Source organism: Vipera berus (assembly GCF_964194415.1).
Source record: "Vipera berus genome assembly, chromosome: 1".
NCBI classification, from domain to species: Eukaryota; Metazoa; Chordata; class Lepidosauria; order Squamata; family Viperidae; genus Vipera; species Vipera berus.
Genome location: NC_138202.1, coordinates 339,503,676 through 339,524,726, shown reverse-complemented (window position 1 = coordinate 339,524,726; position 21,051 = coordinate 339,503,676). Strand labels below are relative to the sequence as shown.

The following is a 21,051-nucleotide window of genomic DNA, read 5'->3' as shown; positions in this document are numbered from 1 at the left end:
AGTTTGACAAAAGCAGAAGTGGTGGCTGGGAAGGTCTCATCTCCCTTACACAACTGGACCGTTTCCAGTTTTAACCAAGCCAGGCTGGTTTAACTGCCCAGCACCAGCTAAGCTTTTGCTGATGCCAGCAAAAATTTCGAATAAATTGTTTCATCTCCTTCCCTTTGGCCCCTAAGGTACATTTCCAATACAGTATTTCTTAAAATTAGCGCAAGATTAAAATGAGGGTAATGTCAGTTTTGCATTATTATCACAGCAAGGTGGAAGACTATATTTGAAATGCATTACGTTTCTATTATTAAGCTATACCTCCTGTTTTTTCTCTTGCTTGAATCTGCAAGGAGTGAGTCCAGCAGCAGCAGCAGCTGCTGCCGCTAAAGCAGCAAAATACGGTATGTCTCGCAATCATTTCAGATCTCTTTATTGAGGGGGAGGGTCGCTGTAGCAAACTCAAGGCAGGCAGATATCACCGCAGTGCACATTGTAGGATTGGGCCCTCCATTCTGCTCTCCCTCTCCCTCTCTCCCTCCCCCCCCTCTCTTTCTCTCACCATTAAAGTAGTTCCTGAGATGGGCAAACTTGCACTTAGTAAGTGTGCCACCTTAGTGACATCTCACAAACTAGAGGGCAAGTAGGTAAATCCAGCATGAAGTTACAACTACTACTGCAAACAAGATGCTGCAATGTTGTCAAATAGACAGTTGAAGTCCATGCATCTTTTTTTTAAAAAATCCCATTTATATCCCACCCTTCTCTGAAGACTCAGGGCAGCTTACAATCTAAGAAGCACAAATCAATGTGCTTAGCAATAGCCTTCATTCTATGTATATGCCTGCTTATTAGGGCTTTCGCCCTCCCCCAAGCGGCATTATTACAAAGTCAGCTTATTGCCCCCAACAATCTGGGTCCTCACTGCTAAGCTTGTAAGCCGCCCTGAGTCTTCGGAGAAGGGCAGGATATAAATGGAATTAAAATAAAAAAAAATTTTTACCTACCTCGGAAGGATGGAAGGCTGAGTCAACCTTGAGCCTGGTGGGACTCGAACCTGCACTAATTGCAGGCAGCTGGTGTTACTTAAGGAGGCATTAGCCCACTGCTCCACCAAGGCTCTTTTAGATTGCAAGGTTGAGAAACGTCAATCTGTGCAGCGCAGTGGAGAACAGAGAAATATTTTTGTGGGGAAAACTAGGAGATTTTGAGTTTCTGCTTTCTGACAGCAGTAAGATTTAATGCAGCATGCCTGTTGCCCTAGAGTATGTTTGAAATCAGGAAAGGTTTCAATTGATTACATATTTCTTAACACTTTCCCTAGTTATCTAGCCAAAACAAAACTAGAAATTATACTTTGAATTTTCCCCCTCTAACCATAAATTATGCAAAATAAAAATTTAGAAAATCAAATTGATTTTCTTAACGTGTGCAAGTTGCAAGATTCAGGCTTTCCAGGCAGAACGTAGATTGCTTGAATGCCCAGATATATCCTGTGTCTACTTATACAGGAAGTAGTGGCTATATGCAGTGATACTTCTGTGATCTGGGGAGGAGGGGAGGGGCATTATGTGGATTTTTATCTAGGAACCTCCACAATCACCTCTCCAGGACAGAGAGAGAGAGCGTGATTGGTTCAAGGAGTCCCAGTTAACTGTGTGCTTACGATGGGATTAGAAGTCATGGTATCCTGATTTCTAGCCTGGTGCCTTAAACCACTATATCAAACAGACCCATACATTAAACTGACACATACAATATATGGAAGGGCACAGTAGTGGGATTCAAATAGGTGAACAACTGGTTCTCTGTGTGGATGCCACTTCCGGAAGTCCATTCTGGGCCTGGGCAACAAAAAATTAGCTACCGGTTCTGCCGAAGTGGTGTGAACTGGCTGAATCCCACCACTGGAAGGGTAGCAATGAGATTAATGAAAATATTGAGGAATAAAACACATCTTTTGAATCAGTGAAATCCCCCCCAAAAAAGACACTGAGCAGAATTGTCACAGAAGAGAATTCCTCATATAGAAGGTCATCCATAAAAAGGATAAGCCTGTGCATCCCACCAATCCCTGTTCCCCAAACAGAGGCACTGTGCCTGTGCATCCCACAAATCTGAGGGACCAGAGTGATGAGCCAACAAACAGCCTGTGAAATCTCCCTCAAACTTTGTGTCACTGCCTGCATGAGGAAACATATACATGAATAGAATCCTGTATGTGGTGGGATTACAGAATGAGCATGGAGAGATTAGTGCTTTGGGAACCACAATCTGATATAGACTCGTTTTGCTCTAATATGATCGTTAGATAGTAGCATGCAGGCAATTCTCTCCTGAGTCTGCCCTGATGATTAGCAGCATTGGTGTTGCATGGGTTTTCTGAATACGTATGGCTGGCAGGCAAGTACTTTGGTGAATCTTCTTTGAGTTCCCACCAAGTTCCACTCCAATTGAGTTTCTGCTGGGTTTCCACTCCAATTTCATAATTTCTTTCCCTAGGACGGGTTCCAGGTGGCGTTGGCCCTGGTGGCATCATCCCCGGTGGCGTTGGCCCTGGTGGCGTCATCCCTGGTGGCGTCGGCCCTGGTGGCGTCGGCCCTGGTGGCGTTGGCCCTGGTGGCATCATCCCTGGTGGCGTTGGCCCTGGTGGTGTCATCCCTGGTGGCATTGGCATCCCAGGTATTGGTGGAGTTCTTGGGGTGCCAGCAGTCCCCGATGCAGGGGAGCTCCATGCCTGTATGGATTCTGTCCTGTAACCTAACTGTGTTTCTATGCACATTAGGAGCTGGAACAGCAGGAGCAGCAGCGGCAGCAGCTAAGGCAGCAGCAAAAGCAGCAGCATATGGTAAATAGACAACATGTTTCTTTTCTCATTGCAACACAAATTGGTCCATATAATCAGACTATTTTTTCAATATTTTTTTCTCAGGAATTGGGGTTAGGCCTGGCGGGGTCGTGCCTGGCGGAGTTGGGCCTGGCGGGATCGTGCCTGGCGGGGTCGTACCTGGTGGAGTTGTACCTGGCGGGGTTGTGCCTGGAGGAGTTGGGCCTGGCGGAGTGGGACCTGGTGGAGTGGGACTAGGTAAGTTGTTATGCATATAGGAAATATAAAAGCACAGCCTTACTTCCAATGTTATTTTTATGCTACCCACCTTGCTAAGAGTCAATTCTAGGTGGCATACAACCAAGCACAACCAACCATTTTGTGTCAACTCTAGAATGAGTGGTTAGCAGTTTAATTCAACAGGGGGAAATTTCTGTATATTTAGGTCATTCAGTCCAGCTCTGGACTGAAATAGTGTCACTTGGGGGGAATTTGGAAGTAAGCCTTCTCTGTCACGATGCCTGTACAGTACAGACTTTGTTGGTCTTCAGGAAAGCAGTGAAGACCTGGCTTTTCCCCTAGGCTTTGGAGCTCCGATCTGATGGAACTAGGGTGGTGGATTTCTGGATGCAAGTAATAATAATAAATAATAATAAACCTTTATTGTCAAAGTACCACATGCGTACATTGAGATTAGCTGAGCCTCCCCCCGTGCTCCCTTCCCCCAACACACAGTGACAACAAACCCTCCATCCTACCACACCATGTGAACCAACTACACCACACACCGGCCTCCCAAGTCAATTCTGCATAAGTTCACAGAGATTATATCCCATTCAAAAGCCTAACAGCCCATGGATAAAAGCTATTTTTCAGCCTGTTGGTACTGCTGGCTATACTCCTATATCTCCTACCGGATGGTAAGAGAGTAAAGAGATACCGTCTAGGTTGTGAGTCATCCCTGAGAATCTTCCTTACTCTTCCAAGGCAACGAGCCCTGGCGATGTCATCCAGTGGTGTCAGGGGACAGCCCACAATGTCTTGTGCTGTGCTCACTACCCTCTGTAATACTTTCCTGTCCGTGGCTGTCAGACCAGCATACCAAACCACAATACCATACGAGAGGACGCTCTGTACAGTTAGACCAGTAAAAGAGGGTCATAAGCCGTTGTTCTAACCTGTTAGATCATATCAACATTTAGGTCAAGTTGGAGGTGAGTTGGAATTGTATTGTAACCTGTTTGCCACCCAGAATTGCTTCTGGCAAATGAGCAGCTATGTAAGTTTGTTCCATAAATGAATTAAATAAATAAGTCCTTGCTCACTGCAAGAATCCAAGTTAAAGCATCTCTTAAAAGGTGGCATCCAGTTTCTGGATGAACATATCCAGGGAAGAGAAGACTACCAGCATTTCACACTTCACTTGTTCTTACCCTTGGGAAGTTTTTCCAACATTCAATTGGAAATGGCCTTCCTTTAACTTAAATCCATTATTCCATGTCCCTGCATTCTGTAATGATACTGATTTTCTTCTATGTGGTTGCTTTTTAAATATTTGAAGCATGCTACCATATTTCTCTCCAGACTCTTTTTCTCAAAGCTTAAACGTGTCTAACAACAATCTCTGTTTGTTTCAGGTTATTATCTTTGTTGACCTTTTCTGAAACTATTCTGAATCCTCTGATTCCTTAACATTTGGTGCCTACAGTTGGTACAATACTTCAGCTGAATATTCCCATAGATTGGACACTATGTTTACTAATGAAGCCTAAAATTGTGTTTGCCTTTTTGGAAACCACAACACTCTGCTGACTCATATACAGTTTGCAATCATGGTTTCATGGTTATTCAGCTGAAGTTAGGCTTCCATTGGGGTAATTCCCAAACCTGCGATGAACTGGGGAACTATGCAGAATAGGTGCTGATGAAGACCTCATCTTTTTTTTTCTTGTATTTGCAGTTCCGGGAAGTTCTGCAGCTGCTCTAAAAGCAGCTGCCAAGGCAGCAAAATATGGTAAGGTCACTTCAGCCCAGCACAGGCAACAATTTAGGAAAATCTGTTCACTGAGTTAGAAGTACTGGGACAAAGGGACCACTCAGCGCTGTGCTCCAAGGAGACCGTGTCCTTTGGAGAGAACATAGCATCTGAAGAGGACTCTGTCCTAGATCCCTCTCTTATCTCCTGTTATACACATTGTATGAATGTTAGTTTATGTGAAAAAAATCAGGATGAATATGGTAGCACCTCTTCTGAATACGTTTATTAACAGGCATAGGCTGTTAATAAACTGCAATGCACTTTATCAGAGGCACAGAGCCTGTGATGCAGCTCACAAAAGCTTGTACCTGCTAATAAACTGTGTGAGTCAGAAAAGGTGCTTCAGATTTTTTTGTCTCTCACCATCCATGGCCTTGGTTCTCTTTATTCATCGTTTAATAATTGATCATTGGTGGCTCAACATATCATGCAGAACCACGGACTTTAAAAATAAAATATGCCCGTGTGTCAATACAGCCATACAAGCTACATTCACCAGACCATTCTCAAAGGTTACGTATTTACCATGAGAAAAAAGCAGGATGATGAAACCAGCAAATATGTTGATGCTTGTTATTATTACTTGTAGAACCAGTAAGCTTATCCCACTTTCCTCCAAATGCTCAAGGATGCTTACATGAGAATCTCCCTTTATTTTATTGCTGTAATAACAGCTGCTGAAGAGGGTTAGTCTGAGTCACTAGAGCAATATCACCCATGGCTGTTCGTGGAATTGAACCTGAATCTCCCCAGTCCTAGCCCAAAACCTTCATCACTACACTTGCTTACTTCTGCTATAAATGAAAAGCTTTATGCCTACACTCTAGAATTTTCAGGAATACAGTACAACTGATCTAAGTGACAGATAATAGATTTATAAATGTGAGGCTCATAAGCATTGTGTGGGGAGTAGCTGAGATGCCCAACCTTTGATCTGGCATTTCTTTGGAGCTGGAGAAATTGCATAAGATGGTATGATAGCAGAAGGGTAAAATCCTAGTCCAATACAAAAATCTGCAATTCCCCATGAGAATATCACTGCATCATTTAGCAGTACAATTCGGGGGGGGGGCACAAACAATTGCAGAAAAGTGCTGCATCATTGAGCAGCCTAATTTTGCAAAGAAAAAACCACTATAATAAGAATACAAGTAGCCGCCTGCAAGCATGCTGAAAAAAAGATGGTGGTGTAGGAGAAAGTACAAAGCACACAGGCTTCATGTTTTGAACTAAATATCGTCCTTGGAGAACTTTAAAACTAGTCTTAGACAATGGAACAGAAAACTGTCTCTTTCTTAACAGTGTTTGCTTTGCCTTAGCAGGAGCTGGTGGGACAAGAGGACTTGTGCCTGGAAGAGGGGCTGGCGGCCTAGTTCCTGGTGCTGGTGGTGTTGGCGGCCTGGTTCCTGGTGCTGGTGGTGTTGGAGGCCTGTATCCTGGTGCTGGTGGTGTTGGAGGCCTGTATCCTGGTGCTGGTGGAGTTGGCGGCCTGGTTCCTGGTGCTGGTGGTGGACTTGTGCCTGGCATTGGAGGAATCCCAGGAGCTGGAGGTAAGTAATTCTATATGCCAACACTTATTGCCAGCTATATTCATTTTATTATTCCCAGACACATTAATTAGTATTTGTTTGGGAACATAGCAGAATTTCTGATCAGTTCATAATACAAGGCAACTAAGCTAAATCATTGAAATGCCCTTACAAATTTAATTAACAATGGTAAGGAACAAAACAACAAGTTCCCCAGCAGCATAAATACTTCTGGCAATAGCAAACATTTCCCTACCCTCCTCAGACCTAGTAGGAGAGGATCAAGGAAGCCTTTAAGAGCGAAGATTTCCATAACTAAGGCACCTCCAAGATTGTTTCTATTTTCCTATTTAGAAATGCTGAAATGCAAATTCTATTCAGGTATTTGACAAGCTGTATTGCAAGTCAAAGCAGTGTTATTCTGTATTACCTTTGAGTTTTTGATTTTCAAATACTCTTGCAGGAAATCCAGGAAAAGGCGGGATTGTTTATAGCCGCAATCTCAGCAATTTTAAAATACATGGGCTTCAACTTCCAGACATTCCCAGCCAGAAATCCAGTTTGAAGTTTGCATCTCTTAGAGTTGTTGAGATTAGAAACACTGGTTTATAGAACAAAATCAGGGATCCACCAGTGAAAACCGTGACAAAGAAATATGGTTTGTATACTGTTTTAGCCTTTTCATTGTTGTTATTAAACACATGCTCAGTGGTGTTTCAAAAGATTGGTAGATCTGCCTGACAAAATCAAAATCAAACCAAATCAAAACCAAACCAAATGAAATCCAAAGCAAAACAAAGCAAAAATCAAACCTTACCAAATCAAGCCAAGACAAAACAAAAGACAAGACAATGGACATGTGCACAACAAAGGAGAACAAACCCATCAGGACAAGATTCAGAGTCCATCTGCATTTAAAAGACAAAGGCCACTCTTTCGAATACATCAAAGTCCACATTTTGGACAGAGAGGGCCTCTCGTTTGAAAGAGGAGTCAAAGAGGCCATCTATGTCAAAACTGAACACCTTCTCTCAAAGAGGGGGTGGGATACGACATCATCTATCTCCAGTCTACAACAGTCCTTTCAGCAGTTCCAAGAAGTCTCCACACCCATTTGCACTACAGGTGACCTTGAGGATACAGATAACCTCCAAGTGGCCTCAACGGCTCTCTAAAAGAATGCAAATGACCAGCTGTCTGCAACGAATATAAATCCTTCCATTCCCCACCATCCAGTCAGAGCTGAAGAAGCTTCTTGGATGAGAAGCGAAACATCTTCAAAGAAAAACAAGAAAGTCCAGTTGCCTCTTGAAAAAGCACCTTTGGGACAACCATGACCTGAATGACTGAGAATCTCCATAGACTGTAAGTCCATCCACCTGGCTGCTGTCTGGGGAATTCTGGGAGTTGAAGTCCACACATCATAAAGTTGCCAAGGTTGAGAAGCAGTGCTTTAATGAGATATTAGAGACTTGAACTTTGCTCGCATTCTGACTGCTTAATTCTTCTGTTCTTCTTTCTCCTAATAACTTGAATAGCTGCAGCAGCAGCGAAAGCAGCCGCCAAAGCAGCCAAATATGGTGAGTTTCGTCTGCACCCATCCTTACTTAAGCTAGCTTTTCTTGGGAAATATAATTTTCTCTCTTTGTAACCCATTTAACAAAAGGCTCTGCACCTTTTCAGAATAAATGCCAAATTGACAAGATCAATTATGAGTTCCTCTATTCCACAATGCCATTTCTGAGTTGGGCCAAGGGCAGAAATTAGGAATTTATTTTGATACCATATATAGGGAAAGTGCACACCTTAAGGCTATTAGGGCTGCATGTGGCTTCTGAAAGCTTTGAATGGGGTTCCCAGAACCATCTAAAATTTGCAACTGAATTATCACTTTTGGAAGTGACTGGCAGGGAACATTATTAATTGTGATGGCAATCAATTTATGTTATCTTATTGAAATTAAATATAAATTTAATTTAATTTTTGCATGGAGTCACTCCTTTGTACATTTTGCCCTTGAGTATCTTAGGATTGGGATAGCTCTGTCACATCAGTCAGAAAGGTTCTTGTTGGTCATTATTTCATTGGCGGGGAATGAGGTGAGAAAACTTGGCTTACACAAGCACCAAACCAACTGATAATGACAGTGTCAAGTGACAGCCTGTCTGGGTCAGAAGGAGATGAGGCAACACAAAGAAAACTTTCAGATATATGACTGCATAAAAAGTACAGCTTTTTAACACAGAATCAGTATTCATGAATGAATCAGTTACACGGAAGTATAAAGCACAAAGAAATTAAAAGCAAGAGCAAAGGGGATATGCTGCCATTTTAGGATTCTTAAAAACACTCCTTATTAAGCTGGAATATAACAGGAGTAGAACACTATGTCAGGCATGTCAAACTTGTGACATCATGTGATGTCGTGCGACATATTGGGACTTTTTCCCCCATTGCCGGCAATGGCGTGGGCACAGTTTCGGCGTGACGCATCCGGCCCACGGGCCAGGAGTTTAACATGCCTGACCTATGTGAAGCCATCTAAACCTAACAGTGGAGATGAAAGGCCAGAATGGGAAACATTTGATCTTGTCTTTTTTCTTTTCCTCTTATTTAATACTGTCTGTACCTCAATTAAAACAAAAAATCAAACTCATTATACATGGTACAACAGGTGTCGTGCCAGGTGGTGGTGTCCTTCCTGGAGGTGGTGTCCTTCCGGGAGGTGGCGTCCTTCCGGGAGGTGGCGTCCTTCCTGGAGGTGGCGGCGTACCTGGAGGTGGTGGCGTACCTGGAGGTGGTGGCGTACCTGGGGGCAGACTTCCTGGTGCAGGTCTGTGTTTCACTGAGTACAAGTTGTCCTTAACTTATAGCAATAGCACTTAGACTTATATACTGCTTCACAGTGCGGCTTTACAGCCCTCTCTAAGCAATTTATGAAGTCAGCATATGGCCCCCAGCAATCTGGGTCTTCATTTTATGACATTGGAAGGATGGAGTCCACCTTGAGCTAGTCAGAATCGAACTCCTAGCAGTCGGCAGAGTCATCCTGCAATACTGCATTCTAACCACTGTGCCACCATGGCTCTGACCACAATTGGGATTGGAATTTCAGTGGCTAAGTGATGCAGTTATGAAATGTCATCATGTGACCAAACCCAAGTTTATGACCATTTTTATCACAGTTCTTAAGCGAACGACAAAGTCATTAAGTGAACGACAAGGTCATTAAGCAAATGTGGCTTCCCCAATTGACTTTGCTTGTCAGAAGCTCTTTGAAAAGTTCACAGCAGGATGACGTGATCACAAGAAGCTGAAACCTTTGGAAATTTGAGTCAGTTGCCATATACCCAAGTTATAATTATATGAATGCAGGAATAGTGGGAAAATCATATCTTTGAGAATCGGTTGTAAGTCACTTTTTCCTAGACCAGACAAGTCAAACTCGTGACGTCACGTGATGTCACGCATCGTATCGGGACAGTTTTGCCATTGCCGGCAATGGGGTGGGCGCGGCTTCTGGATGACGCATCCGGCCCGCAGGCCAGCAGTTTGACACCCCTGTTCTAGACCATTGCAATTTTGAATCGTTGTTAAAAAATGGTCGTAAATCAAGGACTACCAGTAATATGCAGATTTTCCTGAGGCAGGAGAAATTTCCTAGAGAATCAGCCTAGCTCACAATTTCCCATTTTGACAGGCAAAAATTATCTCTGGCAAAGGGTTCTGATGGGAATTATTTCTTCTTATCTCACAGGCATTCCCATAATTGGAGGACAAACAGGAGTCAAACCACCTAAATACGGTATCTCTGCAGAATGAAAAAAAATGCTTGTAATTCATCATGTTAACTCCTCGAAATAGGTACAGACCAATATGTCTATGAAAGGAAGAGAAAGTGAAAGAGAGAAAAAGAGAGAGAATGAGAGGGAGGGAGGGAAGGAGGACAAAAGAAAAAAAAATCAGCTGAGAACAGGAGAAACAACCTTTTGGCAGTGAGTAGCACATTAGCTTTGAGAAGGCCAAGGAGCATAATGGGTGAGAGGATGATGCAAAATAAATGGGTTTTTTTGCTGTTACTCAGAACTAGATTAGAATAAAGTCACTTTTGGTTTATGCAATTTCTGCATACATTAACTGTGTAGGACTGATCCCAAATGGCACTTCTTAGCCACCGACATATTCATCTGGATACATTCTAGCAGGAAGCTGTCCTGCTCAGGCCCTACCAAAACAAATGGATGCCATTAACAGGGATCCCTTCTGTTCTTGCACAGCTTTTTTTCCCTTATGTATCTGGAGACAACTCCAAAAGGCCAAAAACTTTGTCTTCCCAAATGGTTGCTCTCTGATTTCTTGTACTAGCTCAGAACAACCATTAGGACAGAGTTTCTCATCTTGGCAACTTTAACCTGTATGGACTTCCAACTCCCAGAATTCCCTAGCCAGGGCTCCCAGAGAACTCTGGGAGTTGAAGTCCACACAGCTTAAAGTTGCCACAGTTAAGAAAAACTGCATTAGGAAAAGCAAGCTCTAGACAAAACATCTCTTGGGTGAAAAAAATGGAAAAGTGGATGTAGCTGCCATCTGGGAAGCCTCCAGCCTTCAGGAGAAAAAAGAATTGCTATGGATTCACCACTGAGACTTTCTCCCCGTCTTTGACAGGTATCCCAGGTACTGGATTGGGTGGAACTGGCGTGGCAGGTAAGATGGTTGTCCAGAGTATGGAACTGCTGGAACTGGCTTAGGTATTATGGCTCTGTCTTTAGCTATAGGGGCTGAGCCTGGATTCTTCCTGACTCCAGAATATGCAGAGTTGTCTTAATACGAGAAAAGGATGCAACACAATATGTTTGGCAGGGTGTGATGAATGAAAGCAGTTAGGCTCTGTCACACAGATTCTGTTGCTTATAAACTTGAAGAATGTTCTCTAGCCCGGCTGAGCTGTCAGCCAGCTGACCTGCAAGGCCCAATGTTATTCCCCAGGCCACATCAAACTGTCCCGGAAGTCTGTTCTTTAATTGGAGGATCAGATTCCCAGAATAGAGGCAGTGCCAAATGTCCTGCTTTGGTTCTCAAATGGCCACCATGAATGTTGATCACCTCCCTGACTTTGACTTCATCTTCTCCTATTGTGATTGCCAACATTTCTGTTCATACCATTAGTTACCCGTTCTTTCTTAGACTAACCCGTAACTCTTCTCAGTTCTCCTAGAATGGATCACCAAGTGGATCCCATAGGTCCTTTTAGAACAGTTGGCCCAGTACTCTGCTATCTAAATTAGGATTAACCAAGGCCAAAAGAGGCCTCTGTTAGATGTGCTTGAACGGCAACTGAATTTTAGGATGTTCAGAACTAGCAACTATTGGGTAGGGCACGTTCAGGATTTCTATAGGGCTTTGATAATTATCATTTCACACCATTAGCTTCTAATATTATGCTGACCACAGAAGGCCCTAGCCCAGAACTCTTTGATATTTTGGACTACAACATTCACATGTCCTTGCTATTGGCTCTGCTGGAAGGGATACATGGGAATTTAAATCCAAATCATCTAAAGGGTCAGGAAAATTTCTGCCTTTTATATTACTAGGACCGTAGCCTCTAGTGGGCTTCTTCAACTCATATTAATACTAAACAGAGTATGTTCAGGTCTGGATTAATTCACCAAGATTTAAACCAAGTGTTTGGCAATTCTTAATGTAATTTAAATTCACTATCCTTTTTTACACATAAAAAAATTAGCATTACTTCTCTTCCAAGATCCTTCCTGGTAGATTCAAGTGCAATCAGTCCAAAACACAAATATTCCCTACTGCATTTCAACTAGATATATGGTTTGTTTCTGATGGAGATTTTTTTTTTTGGAAAAAAAAACAGGCGTTGGAGGAGGATTCGGAGTCCCTGGACTGGGAGGAACCGGTTACGGAGGTGGTGCCGGAGCTGGAGGTCTGATCCCCAGTGGGCAAAGATGCTTCTGATGGGATGCAGGGGGAGGGCAATTCAGGGTGGGAATTATAGCCACATCTGTGTCATCCTGAAACTCAGTGAAATCTTTTGAAATCTTTTCAAAACTGGAAATGTGAGAATGCACCTGTTAAATGTGAGAATGCACCATTTTTTAAAAAAATAAATAGGGATTTGTAGAAATACTCTAGAGATCAGTGTTTCTCAACCTTGATCATTTTAAAATGTGTGGACTTCCCCAGCTAGCATGCCCTATATTTTAAATACTGCTATCTATTTTAGTCATTGTAAGCTTAGATTTATCCTTGAGCAATGTCAAACTTTGCTTCTCGCAATGCAAAATAGAAGAATATTCATTCATGATGTAGGAAGGAAACCCGAGTGACCACAATAGGCTATAAATTTTTCCCCTTTAACCTTAATGCACCTATAAACCAATTCAAAGTTTTCTTTTTTTAAAAAAAAAAGTCCAGTTCTTACTGATTATATCCATGCAGTTTTCTTAGCAGTATAGTAAAATGGTTTTGCCAGCCTTCTCTACGGCTGCTTTTTAAAAAAAAAATAATTCCAGTCTAGTGACTAGCTTTGGTATTAACAAGTAATTGCCATCCACATACTAACCAGCTTCCAAGATCAGTCAAATCAGAATTGGTTTACAACCAATTTCTCCCTATCACCTTTTAACCTTATTACACTCATAGGTAGAGCTCACCTCTGCCTCCAGCCTCAAGTGACAATATCTTTATTTATTTAACATATTTCTATGACACTGCAATCCTAAAAGGCTCTCGGAGGCTTAAATAGAACTCATTCAGACTACAAACATCTGGGATAGAATAAAACAAATACAAACATGATAAAACTAAATATCAGAATAACAGAGTTGGAAGGGATCTTGGAGGTCTTCTAGTCCAACCCCCTGCTCAAGCAGAACTCTGTCTGTCCAGTCTCTTGAAAGCTTCCAGTGATGCAGCACCCACAACTTCTGAAGGCAAGCCATTCCACTGAATAATTGTTCTGTCAGGAAATTTCTCCTTATTTCTAGGTCATTCTCTCTCTGATTAGTTTCCATCCATTGCTTCTTGTCCTGCCCTCAGGTGCTTTGGAGGATAGCTTGACTCCCTCGTCTTTGTGGCAACCCCTGAGATATTGGAACACTGCTATCATGTCCCCCCTCATCCTTCTTTTCATTAAATTACTAGACATACCCAATTCCTGCAACTCTCATTCTTTTGCACAAGACTGCAGTATCCAGAGGATGGTGAAGTCCCAAACCAGATATTAAGAAAATAGGATTTCTACCAACAGGGGAGGAAGCATAGATGGCAGATGGGAAAGGAGGCTCAGAGTTCAAGTAACACCCAAATCTCCAAGAATGGGAAATGAAAGATCCTCACAAAGGACTTTTTTCTCATAGAAGAAGTTGACCATGTTCAAAGTTCACAAAAGATGTGAGATTTTGCAAGAATATCTCATTCCTATTTATCCTCAGTCCACACTTTTATAACTGGATAAATCATTCTACCATGCATGGGTAGTTGGAAACGTACTTATTTAAGCCAATATTTCTCAACCTTAGCCATTTTCAGATGGATGGCTTTCAACTCCCAGGATTTCCTAGCCACATGCTTTAAGCTGTGTGGACTTCAGTTCTCCCAGCCAGGAACGAATTCTGAGAGCTGAAGTCCGCTCATCTTAAAGCATGGGGGCTGGGAAATTCTGGCAGCTGAAGCCCACCCATCTTAAAGATTGCTAGCTGGTGGATTATAGAAGTGGAAGTCCACCCATCTTAAAAGTTGTCAAGGTTGAGAAACTTTGATTTAAGTTATATCAATGATATAAGGGCAATGAGATTGCCCTTCTAAAGAGCTATTTTATTGTTTCTGCGGGTTCCAGTGCTGGTGTTCTAATTGCTGTTGAGTCAGTGGAGAAAAGTACCATTCTTTCCTATGATTGAACAACATCTTACCTTTCTTCTGACTCTCAGCCATGGTGATAGAAAGATTGAGCACGTTCAGAGACTCTACAGATTCTTCCCATCTTCCCACATTTGTTCCAACATAGTGGATTATCTTGTGTAAGGACAAACAAATTCCTGCATTTCTCTTTCTTCCTTTTAACTAGAGGGAGAAAAAAATATCCAAGTTTATGTAAAATAATATGCCAGAGAGCTGTAAATTGGAATGGAATTCAAGAGTCAATGTTCTACCAAAAGATAACATGTTAGTTAGATAGTGGGATCTGAAGCTTTCACAGGCCCACAGCTGCACTTGTGTGATGCTGAGTGGGCTGAAAAACTCCACAATGATGTCAGGAGGCACACCAGCTGAGTTTGCATGTGCTTGTCTATAGCTTAGCTTAACCACAATCTATTCAGCTAATCCAAGCTTTTGGAATCACACTAAACAACTGTAGCATAACCTGACCACATGGAAGGATACAACCAGCATACAATGCTGAAACGCAGTTGGCTAGCTTTCAGTACGTTGTTTGAAACACTGCTTTTGGTACTCTAACTGCAAGAGTCCTCTTTACAAGTGTGCAAAATCTTTGGCTGCCTCAGTTCTCCAATACTTCATTTAACTATGTGAATCAAGTGTCCTCTATGCTTGTCCCTTCAAAATGCTTTCTCCCACCTGTTCCCCTCTATTGCAGCAACTGGCCCTGGCTTTGGATTATCTCCTATTTACCCAGGTACGTTGTCAAGGGAAGGACTCAGGTCCTGGCAGACCCAAATGCAGGAAGGGGCTTTGGGCTGACTAATCCCTGACAGGCCAGAGTAGCCAACCTGTGACCTGAGGGCAATGATTAGCAAATGGTGCTTTTCACCCAGTGACCATACTACCTCAGTAACATTAATTTTTTTTTTATTAACAAAGCAATGCCCATTCAAAACCCTTTGCAGGAGTTATTAATAAAGAAAATAGACTGGCCCAGTTGATACAACACTCAAAGCATAATGGCCAGGTTTCTCATAATCTATTAAACCTGAGTTAATGAGACAATTGCCGTATTCATATCATGTGCTCTCAAACCCATGGCTAGTTCAACCCACGTTGGCTGCATTCCCACAATTCACAGAGCCAGAAACTACTTCATTTTCATTGAGTATATGTTGCAGTTTCTCCGATTTTAGCTTTGCATGTTGTATGGAACCAGCCATTTGTGTTTACATCATGGCTTACTGCAGGATGGCAGTAAGGATGGCTTACTGCAATGCATGAATCCAGCCACTGACAAAGAAGTGCTTTAGATGAGCTTATTTTTCTGAGGGATTCTTGGCATAGTGGGAAGGGGGGTGTAACTAAAAAGGGGTAACAGCAATGCTAACAAGGTTTTCTCTCTCATTTGGGATTCACAGGTGGAGTTGCACCTGGCTATGGAGGTAAGGGCAGTACTTTAGGGGGAGGAAAGTGCAAAGGATAGTCCAGAAATTAACTGGTTAACTAGCCTTGAATGACCCCTCCCCCTTCTCTCTCCCTCTCTCTCTCTCTCTCTCTCTCTCTCTCTCTCTCTCTCTCTCTCTCCCTGTAGGTAAACCTCCCAAGCCTTATGGAGTCCTGGGGGCACTTGGCTACAAAAGTAAGTGGCACCACAGCTTGGACCGATAACTTGTTTGAGAGCTGCTATTTCTTTTTATTTCCAAAACCGCCATGCTCAGAGATAGTCAGAAATAAGATGACAGGGCAACTGATTGGCTGATCTGATTCTAGCAGGGTGGACTTGGTGCTCCAGTTAGCTGGAGAATGCCTGAGCACCTCTGACACCCTGTTCATCAGTAATCGTCTTCTGAACCAGTGAAGGCAGTTGTTAGGGATCCTCAGGAGAGATCTAGGAGTAGCTGGTGGGAGTTTGACCCTGCTTAGTTTCCAAGTCCAGAATAGATTCTACTAGGTACTATTGCATGCCATAAAAGCTGTCTACTATAGGTTTCAATACCAAAATCCAAACTTCTTATTTGTGCCTAACGGTTTTGCTATTTAAATTCCAGAATCATCAGTTAAATAAATCACACTAACCCACAAACACAACAAAGAACATTAAGGTTATTCAAGCTGAATGCATGGAGTTCTTGGTGCTCTTAGCTTGGTTGGTTGCTTGGTTATGGCACTGATGAAGCTACTTAGTAAGGAAATACCTGCAAACAAATAACCAAATTCAGAGAGCACCAAGAAGGCCACAGTTCAGCCTTGAGCTGCACATATTTTTCTTCTGCTGGAAGTTGAACATGTCCAAATAAAACAACTAAGTCTTCAACGAACCAGTTAAGAACATTGCATCCACCCAGCCAAGGTCAGAATCCCCAGGCCCATTTCTGGGTTGGCCCCTGTCAGCCACCTGCTGGATTGCTTGGTCATTCTGTCTCTCTCTTCTGATTTCAGGAGGAGTCGGCCGGAAGAGGAAGTAGCGCAGACAGCCTACCATTCACCTCATGAACTTTGGTGCTACTGCCTGGTCTCGAATGTACCCCCCCACCCCCCTGAGAAAAGCAGAGATTCCACCACCGCCGCTGCCAACACAGCCCCATGCCTTGCCACCCCCGGCTGGCCCCCCTCCCTCTCACTGGTGCTACAACCATCCCACAGGGAGCGTCCCTGCCTTCTGCTCCCTGGGGCCTTTTGGTGCTGCAGCCTAGGAGGGCTGCTTTCAGAGGGGGCAGCCTGAGCACTTTAACCCACTCCTGAGCTCCACGCCCACAAGTGGGGGGACAGGAGCCATCGGCCAGCTGGCCTGCTTCTTTCCTGGTCTCTCTCTGCTGGCTCCTCTTTGGATCTAAGTGTGTGGGGGGGACGCCCCTAGTTTTGCCGTGAGCCCCTTGCCAGGCCATTCTTCCCTTCCCCCTGAACACACTGCCCCCGTTTGGAGGGGAGCAGCTCAGGCCAAGCTGTCAGTGCCAATGGGATTAGCCTTAATCCTGGAGCTTCTGCTGGCTGCCAGGCCTGGGTGGATTAGCACGGCCAGGCCACAGCATCCATACCATACCTAATGTGGGCGCCGGCATGACATCGTCCAGCTCCCAATGAACGGGCTGGCCAGGGACCCCTGTACATGACCAGCCAACCTGCTCCACATCTTCATGTTTAATCACTTTGATGTAACTGGGATGGGACACTTTTTATAAAGAAGAACAGTAACTGCTTTCCAAAAAATAAAATAAATAAAACCTGACTAATAAATAATGTTTTAAAGGTAATCTCTCTCTCTCTCTTTATTTCACTTGTTATTTTCAGAAAAGATAGTCGTCCTTGACTTACATCCATATGTTTAGTGACTGTTCAAACAACATTCAAAAAAGTTACTTACACTCAGTCCTCATCCTTGCAACCATAGTAGCATCCCCAGGGTCATGTGATCAAAATGTGGGTGCTTGGCAACCTGGATGTATTTACAATGGTTGCAACATCCAACACATCATATGGTTGCTATTTGCAATTTCTCTACCCAGCTTCCAACAAGCAAAGTCAATGGGGGTAGTCACATTCATTTAACAACCAGATGATTCACTTAACAACTGTGAGAAAAAAGGTAGTAAAATCAGGCACAACAACCACCTTGCTTAGCAATGGAAATTTTAGTTTCAGTCGTAAGTTGAGGACTATCTGTATTGACTTACCTGATCAGATCTGGACTTAATTTCCCAATAGCCTTGATAGCAGAATATAGTTGCTTAGCTCCAGCAACTCTGAGGCTATGTGTTGTCCTTGGTCTTAAACAAAGCAAAAACCACCCACCTAATGTGAATATATTTATCTGTTATTGTTGACTTTATAAATTATATTCAAGATTACAGCTTCTATTGGAAATATCAATTCCAGGTTTCACCTTATACTTCAGTTAATTAACAGAATTAATTAATATCTTAATAGAATTAAGATTTTAATTTTATTAATATCTGAGCCCTTCTTATTAGAATAAATTACTCTAAATGTGTTAGAACATGTTTAGCCTGATTATCAAACAATGCATTTTCTGGGTTAGCAGAATATACTGGGCCAAAACCTAAACAAACAGGCAGGATATACACAGCATATACTTCTTATTGCATTCTTTGACCAAGTGACAAAATTACTGGACCATAGGAATGCTGTGGATATAATTTACTTGGACTTCAGTAAGGCATTTGATAAAGTAGATCACAACCTACTACTTGATAAGATAGAAAAATGTGGGTTAGACAGCATCACCACCAGATGGATTCGTAACTGGCTGACCGGCCGTACTCAGCATGTGGTCCTCAATGGAACTGCATCTACATGGAGGGAAGTGTGTAGTGGGCTGCCCCAGGGCTCTGTTCTAGGCCCAGTGCCCTTCAACATCTTCATCAACGATTTGGATGAGGGGATAGATGGTAAACTCATCAGATCTGCAGATGACACCAACTTGGCAGGAATAGCCAACACTCCAGAAGACATGCTTAAGATAAAGGAGGATCTTGACAGGCTTGAACATTGGGCGCTATCTAACAGATATAGCATAGGTGGTACCTTGCTTAATAGTAGTAACTGTGACAGGGATCATGGAGTCCTAGTGGACAATCACTTAAATATGAGCCAGTAGTGTGCTGCAGCTGCCAAAAAAGCCAACACAGTTCTAGGCTGCATTAACAGAGGGATAGAATCAAGATCACATGAAGCATTAATACCACTTTATAATGCCTTGGTAAGGCCACACTTGGAATACTGCATTGAGTTTTGGTCATCACCATCTAAAAAAGATATTGGGACTCTATAAAGAGTGCAGGAAAGAGCAACAAAGATGATTGCTGGAGGCTTCCAGTATCTCAGGGGTTGCCACAAAGAAGAGGGGGTCAAGCTATTCTTCAAAGCACCTGAAGGCAGGACAAGAAGCAATGGATGGAAATTAATCAAGGAGAGAAGCAACCTAGTACTAAGGAGAAATTTCCTGACAGTTACAACAATTAATCAGTGGAACAACTTGCCTCCAGCAGTTATAAATGCTCCAACACTGGAAGTTTTTAAGAAGAGATTGGACAACCATTTGCTGAAATGATCAAGATCAAGTGAAGTACTAATACCACTTTACAATGCTTTGGTAAGACCACACCTGGAATACTGCATCCAGTTTTGGTCACCACGATGTAAAAAAGATGTTGAGACTCTAGAAAGGGTACAGAGAAGAGCAACAAAGATGATTGGGGGACTGGAGGCTAAAACATATAGGGAACGGTTGCTGGAATTGGGTATATGTAGTTTAACGAAGAGAAGGGTGAGGGGTGACATGATAGCAGTGTTCCAATATCTCAGGGGCTGCCACAAAGAAGAGGGAGTCAAGCTATTCTTCAAAGCACCTGAAGGCAGGACAAGAAGCAATGGATGGAAATTAATCAAGGAGAGAAGCAACCTAGTACTAAGGAGAAATTTCCTGACAGTTAGAACAATTAATCAGTGGAACAACTTGCCTCCAGCAGTTATAAATGCTCCAACACTGGAAGTTTTTAAGAAGAGATTGGACAACCATTTGCTGAAATGGTATAGAGTTTCCTGCCTTAACAAGGGGTTGGACTGGAAGACCTCCAAGGTCCCTTTCAACTCTGTTATTCTATTCTATTCTATTTTTGGCTCAGGTGTTGGGGCCAGAATGAGTTCGTGCCTGCAGGATCATAATAAATGTCATTCCTTAATCACCAATCACTGGTTGTTCATTGATCTTAACCCATATTATTTCATTTTTGTATCTTGTTTATTGTATACCACCCAGAATTGCAGTATTCAAGGGGAGGGGATATAAATTTCTCCAATGAATGTTACGTGTTCAGTAAATTGGTCTTTTAATGCAAATCTAGCCATGGCTCATGAATTTCTTATCTTTTAAAAAAGATTTTTTTAAAAACAAATGTACATGTGAAGCGGAGCATTTATAGTGACTAATAGGCATTATAAGTAATTGGAATCACACGTTTTAAGGCAACATATCTGAATATTTGATGCTGGGAACTGATAAACATTTTTTATCTTATGGATTTTCCTGAAGTTTCTGGTTGGTCATGATTGGAAGTAGAATTCTGGATTAGATAAGAACACGGTAAAAATGTATCATGCTATCAGTTGGATCCTTTATATGAAAAGGCAGTATATAAAATGTGCTAAAAAATCTTTTGAAATAAAACTTCAGACTAGCAGAATATTTAAATTTTAGAGCAACTGGGAATAGCACAGACAACAGAAGACATTGCTGGTAAAAGGCATCCACTCATAGTTAAGAAAGAGTTAATATATAATAGATGATGGAGCAATCTACAGTTTATATCATGAAAAAGAGAAAAAGACTTCTCTGCAGAAACTGTAAAGAGGAAAGTTGAACTTGAATGTACTAGGAGTCTGGTAATTTCTGGGTAATTTCCTTTTCTAAGTAACAAAATATATTAAAAGGCATACAGTATAGTTTCATAAGTTGCAGCTCACATCACCTATCTGTGTCTTTTTGATGTCAGCAATTATTACACAAATCACCCCAAACCACATTGCACAACTGAGATACCAGCATATTTTCAGCTTACAACTACTATTCGTTTAGCAACTATTCAAAGTTATATTGGCCCTGAAAAAAGTGACTTACAAATGGTTCTTGCGCTTAGGACCAGTGCAGTATCCTCACTGTCCCATGATCAAAATTTAGGTGTTTGGTAACTGGCATGTATTTTCAACAGCTGTAGAATCCCAGGATTATATGATTGCCATTT

General features: G+C 42.3%; 1 protein-coding gene across 1 annotated transcript in view; it reads left to right on the top strand.

The window, feature by feature from the left end:
- The window catches only part of ELN (elastin), an 86,711-nt gene extending 69,177 nt beyond the window's left edge, over positions 1–17,534 (top strand). Inside the window, exons 18-32 of the mRNA XM_081313768.1 lie at positions 342–392; positions 2,491–2,670; positions 2,774–2,836; positions 2,921–3,073; positions 4,776–4,829; positions 6,176–6,403; positions 7,921–7,962; positions 9,057–9,215; positions 10,140–10,187; positions 11,048–11,086; positions 12,264–12,332; positions 15,006–15,044; positions 15,712–15,735; positions 15,885–15,932; positions 16,733–17,534. Coding sequence (XP_081169894.1) covers positions 342–392; positions 2,491–2,670; positions 2,774–2,836; positions 2,921–3,073; positions 4,776–4,829; positions 6,176–6,403; positions 7,921–7,962; positions 9,057–9,215; positions 10,140–10,187; positions 11,048–11,086; positions 12,264–12,332; positions 15,006–15,044; positions 15,712–15,735; positions 15,885–15,932; positions 16,733–16,758 — 1,223 coding nt within the window. The 3' untranslated portion in view covers positions 16,759–17,534. The remainder of the gene's footprint in view (positions 1–341; positions 393–2,490; positions 2,671–2,773; positions 2,837–2,920; positions 3,074–4,775; positions 4,830–6,175; positions 6,404–7,920; positions 7,963–9,056; positions 9,216–10,139; positions 10,188–11,047; positions 11,087–12,263; positions 12,333–15,005; positions 15,045–15,711; positions 15,736–15,884; positions 15,933–16,732) is intronic.
- The last annotated feature ends 3,517 nt before the right edge of the window (positions 17,535–21,051 follow it).